This window comes from the organism of the source record quoted next, unplaced genomic scaffold (assembly GCF_019419815.1).
Source record: "Pyrus x bretschneideri cultivar Hongxiangsu unplaced genomic scaffold, Pyrus_bretschneideri_v1 Contig56, whole genome shotgun sequence".
Classification (NCBI taxonomy): domain Eukaryota; kingdom Viridiplantae; phylum Streptophyta; class Magnoliopsida; order Rosales; family Rosaceae; genus Pyrus; species Pyrus x bretschneideri.
The window spans coordinates 2,235,271-2,246,298 of NW_025999794.1; the positions used below are offsets into that span (position 1 = coordinate 2,235,271).

The 11,028-nt window shown below is 40.4% G+C and overlaps 1 protein-coding gene across 1 annotated transcript; it reads left to right on the top strand.

Moving 5' to 3' along the window:
* The first annotated feature begins 281 nt into the window (after window positions 1-281).
* On the top strand, window positions 282-10,367 carry LOC103967029 (protein CELLULOSE SYNTHASE INTERACTIVE 1-like). The gene is given in 11 exon segments (XM_009380273.3): window positions 282-696; window positions 818-981; window positions 1,470-1,543; window positions 2,680-3,533; window positions 3,536-4,569; window positions 4,571-5,725; window positions 5,928-7,196; window positions 7,198-8,473; window positions 8,820-9,274; window positions 9,701-9,817; window positions 9,945-10,367. Coding segments are annotated over 10 exon segments (6,441 nt in total). The 5' UTR covers window positions 282-696; window positions 818-915; the 3' UTR covers window positions 10,086-10,367.
* The last annotated feature ends 661 nt before the right edge of the window (window positions 10,368-11,028 follow it).

The following is an 11,028-nucleotide window of genomic DNA, read 5'->3' on the forward strand; positions in this document are numbered from 1 at the left end:
CTACCCAAATCATAACCATAAAAAGTTCTATTTGTTGTTTTCATTTTACAGAACAGTTCTTTAAAAATCGCTCTGCAAAACATTACCGAACGGGCCAAATACTTTCATAACCTCAATTTGTACTTTTACAATGTGATTTGCTAAAAAAGCCGGTCAACTATAGAGCTGAAAAGAAAGCCGAAGCCAAGCCATGGAAGCGTTTCACGCTTGAAACCGACTGTCGGTGGTCTTATTAGGCTGTGACGGTGCAGCTGTCTGTCATTCTCTCTCTCGCGCTTCTTCACGGTATCTAATGTAAGCGTAAAACTCGTCCAACAGACAAAAAGGAAACTAAAAAAGAAAAAGGAAAATTATATAATCTCTATCTTTTTGATTTGTTGCTTGTAGACTTGTAGTTGTGGTGTTGTAGCGCTTCAATTCCCTTGTCTTTTACGAAACCCAATTGCCAGCTCAATCGAATTGATGCACCAAACAGCTTCTGCATCTCTCACTATCTCAAGGTCTCACCTCCTCCATCTCTCTCTCTCAATTGCACATTTGCACATTTGCACAATTGGGTTTGCATTTGTTAGTGTTGCGCTTTGACTCCCCACTGAAAGCTCCGGACTTGATTCGATCTCATCCGAATCCTCCTTCCTGTGAGAGAGCAATTGTATGTTGATCTGTTCCTTTCTTCTGCAGAAACAAGAAATGCAAGTGAGGAACATGTCAATTCAGCTTCACTAGCTCACTCACTCAATCATGCTTCAATTTGTAGAATTTGTGGTAAATTGTTAGATTTGTTATCTGATCTGGATTCCTTGTGTTTGGGTGGCAGGAGGCTGTGAGGTGAGGTAGATCTGGAGAAGGCCAAGCTGGTCTCTTCTCTTTACTCCTTTTTCCTAAGGAATCTTGAAGAGTAGCAGCAAAGCTGGCATGGCAACCACAATGGGATGGAGGTATGCTGCCACCAATGGCAGCACCCTTTCCACTAATGATCTGGTACCCGTACCCGCCTATTATGTCGTTTCTGTTTCATTTCTATTTCTTATGTTGGTTTCTTTCTATTATGAATATTGGGTTGGCTGCCATTTTCCATCTTCTTGTTTCATTGTCCAATCTATATGCCTCATTCTGCTGCACAGTGTTTGGTATGGATTATTACTCTAGAGTTTAGCAGATTTAAAATCTAGTAGCACTGAATTTTAAGTGATTCGGGAATGCGTTTCTGGGAGCTTGGGAAAATTTAAATTTGGAATTGGATTCATAACCGATCCCAAGAAGTCTGTTTCCCACCCAAAATATTGGTTGAGAGTGGATATTGAAAAGCAACTCACAATGATCCCAAGTTATGAAGAAAAGAAAGAATCATATTGAGAAAAATTAAACCAGTAGGGGGGGGGGGTGGTGGAGAGGGTGAGATTTCATGTTTTAGATACAAAAGCGCATAATGGATTATTCTCTCATTGCTTTCGTTCTTGTGATTTCAGGAAAGGAATGGTGATGCAAAAGTTCAAGATTCGGAGCCTCCAACACCACATTCTCTTTTAAAGATGGGTTCAAGGTTGGTTAAAATTTCTTTCCGCAAACTATTTGGCCAAGTTGGTTAAAGGAATTTGTTTGCATATGGGAAATTTTTTGCCACTTGGTAATCATTAAGGTTCTAGTAGGTTATGCTAGCGAGTATTTTGCTGCTTTCTGTGAGCTAGTGTCTGCTTGTGGCAGGATGGAGAAATACTTGAACTAGTCTCCCTTAGGAGGTAGCACTTCCATTAATGATAGTTTGTTTCTGTGTCTAATCCTAAGGGTGGAGGTCATATAGTTCCAAAATGATTTCACGCAAGCGAAGCTGGGGATCTGGTTGCTTGCTTTTTTAATGGGGCTTGTCTACTCTTCTACACACTCTCTCCATTCTAGCAAAACTTGATCGTTGTTTAGTTTATCAATTAAGAACCACATCTTCTGTCTCAAATTATGACGGAATTAAAACTGTTTTAAGAACCGCTTTTTTCATATCATAATCATACTTTAGAAGTTCTTATCTCCATCACAGGAGAAAGAACATGCAAATGTTGGATTTTGTAGGCAGTAAGATTGACAATGTTATAGGTAGTTTTTCTCAATACTTCCTACACATCGTATTCCTTCCAGTGCATTAAATGCTTACTATGTTGGTGGAGTTTACCAATAAATGCTGTTACGATAGAATCAGTAATTTGTCACTTTGAAGCAATGATGCATTTTGGTTACCTTTGGTCGGACATCTTTCAAATATTTTTTTATTTTTTAAAATTTTATGGGTTTGAGTTGTTTGATGGAATTTAACTAGTGATCTGTGTCTTCTGCAAGCTGTGAATAAATGAGACCCAATAACAGGTTGTCAATTTGAAATATTAAGTGTCACTATCAATTATTTCTGAGGTTATAGGATTTGGTTTTCATGCCACATATATTTGGAATTCTGTTATCTTGTAATTATGTCATGTTGATTTACCTTCTTCAGAGTCGTATTTTCTTGTTTTAGATGCAGGCTAATAAGTGGTTTTGGGGGGGGGGGGGGGGGGGGGGGGGGGGGTGGGTGGTGGGTGGGTGGACCTTGTCCACTGTGTTGTATTTTCTTTAGTTAATAAAAGCTATGTTTATTATAAAACATGGGGATAATTCTGGCTAAGTTATCTTTGGTTCTCATATTTCTTACAGAGATCGTAGTAGTAGCATGGAGGATGCAGATGGGACATTGGCAAGTGTTGCTCAATGCATTGAGCAGCTGCGTCAAAGTTCCTCATCTGTACAAGACAAGGAGTATTCGTTGAAGCAGTTGCTTGAGCTTATCAATACTCGTGAAAATGCTTTCAGTGCTGTTGGATCTCACTCTCAAGCAGTTCCAGTGCTTGTTTCTCTTCTTCGATCAGGTTCAGTTGGAGTTAAGATACAAGCTGCTACTGTTTTAGGCTCTCTCTGCAAGGAGAATGAACTCAGGGTGAAAGTCTTGCTTGGAGGATGCATTCCGCCATTGCTTGGTCTACTCAGGTCCAGCTCAGCAGAAGGGCAAGTTGCATCTGCGAAGACAATTTATGCTGTTTCTCAAGGTGGTGCCAGGGATCATGTTGGATCAAAAATATTTTCAACTGAAGGAGTTGTGCCAGTGCTCTGGGAGCAGCTACAAAAAGGGATCAAAACTGGTAGTTTGGTTGATAGTTTGTTGACTGGAGCGTTAAAGAACCTATCCAGCAGCACTGAGGGATTCTGGACTGCAACCTTCCAAGCTGGAGCAGTGGATATACTTGTGAAGTTGCTGACAACCGGGCAGTCAAGCACTCAAGCTAACGTGTGCTTTCTACTTGCATGTATGATGGTGGAAGATCCATCTGTCTGTTCTAAGGTGCTGGCTTCAGAGGCTACCAAACAACTTCTCAAGCTTTTAGGATCCGGAAATGAAGCTTCTGTTAGAGCAGAAGCTGCAGGTGCTCTTAAATCTCTTTCTGCCCAGTGCAAAGAAGCAAGACGGGAAATAGCTAACTTCAATGGCATTCCTGTATTGATAAATGCTACAATAGCCCCTCCAAAGAATTCATGCAGGGTGAGTATGCCCAAGCGTTGCAGGAGAATGCGATGTGTGCTTTAGCAAATATTTCTGGTGGTTTGTCATATGTTATCTCAAGCCTTGGGCAAAGCCTTGAATCTTGCACTTCACCTGCCCAAATTTCTGATACATTAGGGGCTTTGGCTTCAGCTTTGATGATATATGATAGTACAGCAGAATCTAATAGAGCATCAGATCCTGTGGTTATTGAGCAGACATTGGTTTCACAGTTCAAACCGCGTTTACCGTTTCTTGTTCAGGAACGAACCATAGAGGCCCTTGCGAGTTTGTATGGGAATTCTGTACTCTCAGTTAAACTTGCCAATTCAGAAGCAAAGCGTTTGCTTGTTGGTTTGATCACAATGGCAACAAATGAAGTTCAGGATGAGCTAATGAGAGCTCTTCTTGCACTTTGCAATAGTGAGGAAAGTCTGTGGTGTGCGCTTCAAGGTCGTGAAGGGGTTCAGCTGTTGATATCACTTCTTGGGCTTTCATCAGAACAGCAGCAAGAATGTGCAGTTGCACTGCTTTGCCTGCTTTCCAATGAGAATGACGAAAGTAAATGGGCTATTACTGCTGCTGGTGGCATACCTCCACTTGTTCAGATTCTGGAGACAGGATCTGCAAAAGCCAAGGAAGATTCAGCATCAATCCTTAGGAACCTGTGCAACCACAGTGAAGATATACGTGCATGTGTTGAAAGTGCTGATGCTGTTCCTGCATTACTGTGGCTTCTAAAGAATGGAAGTTCAAACGGAAAAGAAATTGCAGCAAAGACTTTAAATCATTTGATCCATAAATCTGATACAGCAACCATTAGCCAACTTACTGCATTATTGACCAGTGATCTACCTGAATCTAAAGTGTATGTTTTGGATGCTTTAAAAAGTATGCTGTCCGTGGTCCCCCTCAATGATATATCACGTGAAGGTAGTGCTGCTAATGATGCAATTGAGACAATGATAAAAATATTGAGCACAACTAAAGAAGAGACTCAAGCCAAGTCCTGCATCAGCTTTAGCTGGAATATTTGAATCCAGGAAGGACTTGCGTGAAAGTAGCATTGCTGTTAAAACTCTTTGGTCAGCCATCAAGTTGATTAGTGTCGAATCTGTATATATCCTTGCAGAGGCCTCACGTTGCCTTGCGGCAATATTTCTTTCAATTAAAGAGAACCGGGATGTGGCAGCTGTTGCTCGAGATATATTATCCCCATTAGTTCTGCTTGCTAACTCGTCAGTTCTGGAAGTTGCAGAACTAGCAACATGTGCTCTGGCTAATCTTATTTTGGACAGTGAAGTTTCAGAGAAAGCAGTTGCTGAAGATGTTATTTTCCCGGCTACTAGAGTTTTGCGTGAAGGCACAGTACCTGGAAAGACCCATGCAGCAGCAGCAATTGCTCGCCTGCTCCATTCTCGTCAAATTGATTATGCTTTAACTGATTGTGTGAATCGTGCTGGAACTGTTCTTGCATTAGTTTCTTTTCTAGAATCTGTTAATCATGATTCTGTTGCCACATCAGAGGCACTTGAGGCACTTGCTATTCTATCCAGGTCAGAAGGTGCTTCTGGAGATATAAAACCTGCATGGGCAGTTTTGGCTGAATTCCCGAAAAGTATTACCCCAATAGTTTTATCCATTGCTGATGCAACACCCTTGTTGCAGGATAAGGCTATTGAAATATTATCACGGCTTTGCAGAGATCAGCCTGATGTATTGGGTGACACAGTTGCTACTGCTTATGGATGTATTTCATCAATTGCCAAAAGGGTGATCAATTCAACAAAATCAAAAGTTAAAACTGGAGGAACTGCACTACTTATTTGTGTTGCAAAAGTTAGTCATCAGAGAGTTGTGGAAGATCTTAGTGAATCAAACTTACGCACCCAGCTAATTCAAGCTCTTGTTGCAATGCTTAGTTCTTTGGGAAGCCCAGGGGATAATGAGAATGATTCTATTGGCATTTATAGGCATGCTAAAGAGGAAACAAAGATTGATGAGTCTTATTCAAGCACAGGAGTAATTAGTGGTGTCAATTTAGCTATGTGGCTACTGTCTATTCTTGCCTGTCACGATGAAAGGTGCAAAATTGTGATTATGGAGGCTGGGGCTGTGGAAGTCCTCACTGACAGGATCTCAAATGATTTCTCACCCTACTCACAGGTAATCAACTCTCTTATTTTGCTTAATGTATTCACTCAATAAGGAAGAAGATCAAGATACATTGGATCATTTCTGAATTTGTATATACGCAGATCCATCATAGGAAAGTGTTGTTCACTACCTATCTGCTTACTTATCCATTAAATATTGCTTATAGCCCTAATGATCTAACCTGGTTTTGTCCTGGGTGCAATGTATGCAGATTGAGTTTAAAGAAGATAGTAGCATATGGATTTGTACTTTGCTGTTGGCAATCTTGTTTCAAAACAGAGACATCATACGAGCACATGCAACCATGAAATCTGTACCAGTACTTGCAAACTGGTTGAGATCAGAAGATTTGCCCACCAGATATTTTGCTGCACAGGCAATGGCCAGCCTAGTCTGTAATGGTAGCAGGGGGACTCTTCTATCTGTTGCAAATTCTGGAGCAGCAGGCGGGCTCATTTCCCTACTTGGCTGTGCGGATATTGATATAAGTGATCTTTTGCAGTTGTCAGAAGAGTGTGGTTTAGTACGTTATCCTGAGCAAGTTGCCCTTGAGAGGTTGTTCAGAGTTGAAGACATAAGGGTTGGTGCTACTTCCAGGAAAGCAATACCTGCACTTGTTGATCTACTCAAACCCATTCCAGATCGTCCTGGAGCACCATTTTTAGCACTTGGGCTTCTGACTCAGCTTGCGAAAGACTGTCCATCGAATAAAATTGTAATGGTAGAATCAGGAGCTTTGGAAGCACTGACCAAATATCTTTCACTTGGCCCTCAAGATGCAACTGAGGAAGCTGCTACAGATCTGTTAGGTATACTATTTGGCAGTGCTGAAATCAGGAGACATGACTCTTCATTTGGTGCTGTTGGTCAGCTTGTGGCAGTTTTACGGTTAGGTGGAAGAGCTTCAAGGTACAGTGCTGCTAAAGCATTGGAAAGCTTGTTTTCTGCTGACCATATAAGGAATGCAGAAAGTGCTCGACAAGCTGTTCAACCCTTGGTGGAGATTCTCAATACTGGTTCTGAGAAGGAGCAACATGCTGCAATTGCTGCGTTGGTAAGGCTGCTGAGTGAAAATCCATCAAGAGCCTTGGCAGTTGCAGATGTTGAGATGAATGCAGTAGATGTTCTCTGCAAGATTCTTTCTTCAAATTGCTCAATGGAGCTGAAAGGGGATGCTGCCGAGTTGTGTTGTGTTCTCTTTGGAAATACAAGAATCAGGTCAACAATGGCTGCAGCTAGATGTGTGGAGCCTCTGGTGTCTCTTCTTGTGACTGAGTTCAGTCCTGCACAGCATTCAGTTGTCCGTGCGTTGGATAAACTTGTTGATGATGAGCAACTGGCAGAACTTGTTGCTGCTCACGGGGCAGTTATTCCTCTTGTAGGTCTTCTATATGGTAAGAATTACTTGCTCCATGAAGCTATTTCTAGAGCCCTCGTGAAATTAGGGAAAGACAGGCCTGCTTGCAAGATGGAAATGGTGAAAAGCTGGAGTAATTGAGAGCATACTTGACATCCTCCATGAGGCACCCGATTTTCTCTCTGCTGCTTTTGCAGAACTGCTCCGAATATTGACCAACAATGCAAGCATTGCTAAGGGACCATCTGCTTCAAAAGTGGTTGAGCCCCTTTTTGTGCTTCTAACAAAACCAGAGTTTGGACCTGATGGGCAGCATAGTGCACTTCAAGTTCTTGTCAACGTTTTGGAGCATCCACAGTGTCGTTCTGACTATAAGTTGACATCCCACCAAGCTGTTGAACCTATTATTCCCTTACTTGATTCTCCTGCTCCAGCAGTACAACAGTTGGCCGCTGAGCTTCTGTCACATTTACTCTTTGAAGAACAACTTCAAAAGGATTCAGTGACTCAGCAAGTGATTGGTCCTCTCATACGGGTTCTTGGCTCTGGTATACACATATTGCAGCAGAGAGCTGTGAAGGCCCTTGTTAGTATTGCGCTAATTTGGCCGAATGAAATAGCAAAAGAGGGTGGTGTCACTGAATTGTCCAAGGTGATATTGCAATCAGATCCATCTCTTCCTCATGCCTTGTGGGAATCGGCTGCTGCTGTTTTATCAAGCATTCTGCAGTTTAGTTCTGAATTTTACTTGGAAGTGCCTGTGGCTGTGTTGGTAAGGTTGCTTCGTTCTGGCTCAGAAGGCACAGTAATTGGTGCATTGAATGCTCTTCTGGTACTGGAAAGTGATGATGCAACCAGCGCAGAAGCAATGGCTGAAAGTGGTGCTTTAGAGGCTCTTTTGGATCTTCTTAGATCTCATCAGTGTGAGGAAACTGCTGCTAGGCTGTTGGAAGTATTGTTGAACAATGTGAAGATCAGAGAAACTAAGGCTACCAAGTCTGCTGTATTACCATTGTCTCAGTACCTCTTAGATCCACAAACCCAAGCTCAGCAAGCGAGGTTACTGGCAACTCTAGCTCTTGGTGATCTATTCCAAAATGAGGGCCTTGCTCGAAGCACTGACGCTGTTTCAGCTTGTCGTGCACTAGTAAATGTGCTTGAAGAGCAACCTACTGAAGAAATGAAGGTTGTAGCGATATGTGCTTTGCAGAACCTTGTCATGTACAGTAGATCTAATAAAAGAGCAGTTGCTGAGGCTGGTGGCGTCCAGGTTGTGTTGGATCTGATTGGTTCAAGTGATCCAGATACTTCTATTCAGGCTGCAATGTTTGTTAAACTTCTCTTTTCAAACCATACCATTCAAGAGTATGCTTCTAGTGAGACAGTAAGGGTGATTACTGGTAAGTTATTTTTGGCTTTTACGCAGAATTTTATTTGAGCTATCTAAGTAGGTACCTTCTTTAGTTTTATTGTGGTTAAAAGGTGCAAAACGATGCTATGCTGTGTGCGACCATAGTAGAACCCTAGGTTGAAACTTGAAATCAATAATTAAGTAATCCGCTAATTTATATTATATTTTTTTTGTTGAAGTATTAGAGTTAGATTAATCATTTTGGTTCACGTGAATAATCATTTTAGTTCATTGAAAGGTTTCAGTTGTTACTTGGATAACGTTGCTTCTGAAGCAGATATTTTTCTTTGTTCTTATAAAAAAAATAACTGATACGATTTTTTTGGCCTCATTAGCTGCTATCGAGAAAGATTTATGGGCAACCGGAACTGTGAACGAGGAGTACCTGAAAGCTCTGAATGCTCTTTTTAGCAACTTCCCACGACTTAGAGCCACAGAACCTGCAACGTTAAGCATTCCTCATCTTGTTACATCCCTCAAGACAGGGTCAGAGGCAACTCAAGAAGCTGCCTTGGATGCACTCTTTCTTCTTAGGCAAGCTTGGTCAGCATGTCCAGCTGAAGTTTCTAGGGCGCAGTCAATTGCTGCAGCCGATGCAATCCCCTTGCTGCAATACTTAATTCAGTCTGGCCCACCTCGGTTTCAGGAGAAGACAGAATTTTTGTTACAATGTTTGCCGGGGACATTGGTGGTGATAATCAAGCGTGGAAATAATATGAAGCAGTCAGTGGGAAATCCTAGTGTTTATTGCAAGATTACACTCGGCAACACTCCACCTAAGCAAACTCAGGTAAAACGCTTTTAAATGCGTTCTCTCCACTGCCATTTCTATTCACAAGTGATATATGAATCTTATTTTTTTAGTTTGGTCGAATATATGAATCTTTATTTTGGAACTTGAAGAAATGCAAAATAAATATCTTAGTAAATGCCTAAATTCTTTTTTTCTTCATGTTGTTTCTTCATGTTGACATATTCAAGGAGAAATCTCTGAACTGTGATTTCTGTTGAACTGTAGGCCATTTACCGTATATATTAAACGAAGTATAGTTCATAGTTATTGCAAGAACAGTAGAATTCTGGAAACTAAATATGCTAGCCATGTTGATTGTGTTTCTGGGATATAGCGCATGGTATCTTTTCTGTTTCTCCAGTGATATATGACCTTGATATTGGTGCCATTTTAACCTCTTATCACGATTTTGTGAATTTACAGGTTGTTTCAACTGGACCGAATCCCGAATGGGATGAAAGCTTTTCGTGGTCCTTTGAGAGTCCTCCGAAAGGCCAGAAGCTCCACATATCTTGCAAGAACAAGAGCAAAATGGGAAAGGTAAGTGGACAAAGATGTCGCATATAGGCACTTCTATTTATAATAAGAGGATACCTTTTCTCATCTGATCCATCATTTTTTATCTACCAAATAGCTGGTAACCAATTCTCATTTGATATATTGACAGAGTTCATTTGGAAAGGTAACCATCCAGATTGATCGTGTAGTAATGCTGGGAGCAGTTGCCGGAGAGTACACTCTGTTGCCAGAAAGCAAAAGCGGGCCGTCACGGAATTTAGAAATAGAGTTCCAGTGGTCTAACAAGTAACAACAAAACCCACATTGAGTTTTTGTTATAATTCTTGTGCAAATGAATTATTAGGGGAAACATGTTCAAAAAGATGGTTCTTTTTTTCTTTTCTTTTTAATTTTCAGTCTGGATTATTTATCATGTGAATGTACATAATATCCCAAAGATTCTGATTTTTTGTCAAAAGCCCATTGAGTAGTCATTTGTGAATGTATTCTTTTATAACTTGTGGGAAACATGTAACTTACTTGTGTGCTTGTCAATGCTAGTGGAAATAATGAAAGTTGAATTTTAATGGTTTTTTTTTTTATGGTTAAATGCTAAATTTTGATTATATGGTTTATATGGCTTATACTTAGTTTTATATATTTTCTCATGCTTATTTTTTCTCTGACAACCATGTTGAAGTTGTCATGCCCCCAAATTCATGGTGAATATTTAATGAAATATGATACTTGTACTTGTGACACGAGTTTAAGATACACACGAAGGGAGTTACTTGAAATATTTTAGAGTAAACTTTTATTCAAAACAGGGCCAGCAAAGATGAGTTTTACATAAATATTACAATACAAAAACATGAAGACGGAGTACAAAGGGAAGTATGTTTATTCAATAGAGCAAAGATGAGTTTTACATAAATATTACAATACAAAAACATGAAGACGGAGTACAAAGGGAAGTATGTTTATTCAATAATAAGTTAATAAAGTAGAAAGCGTCATTCTTGTTATAAACATTGTATTCAAATGTGAAAGTGTAAATCCTAAATTATATTTGATACTAGTTATTCTTTTCTATTAGAACTTGTATTCCTTGGAGGAGAAGGATTCTTCCCTCCCCTATTACTATAAATAAAGACAATGCATAGGGGGAATAACACATCATTTACATAACCCTACAAACACATCTCTCCCTGCCGTGCCCCTTATCTCCCTTGTCAAATTAAAATAAGCCACAA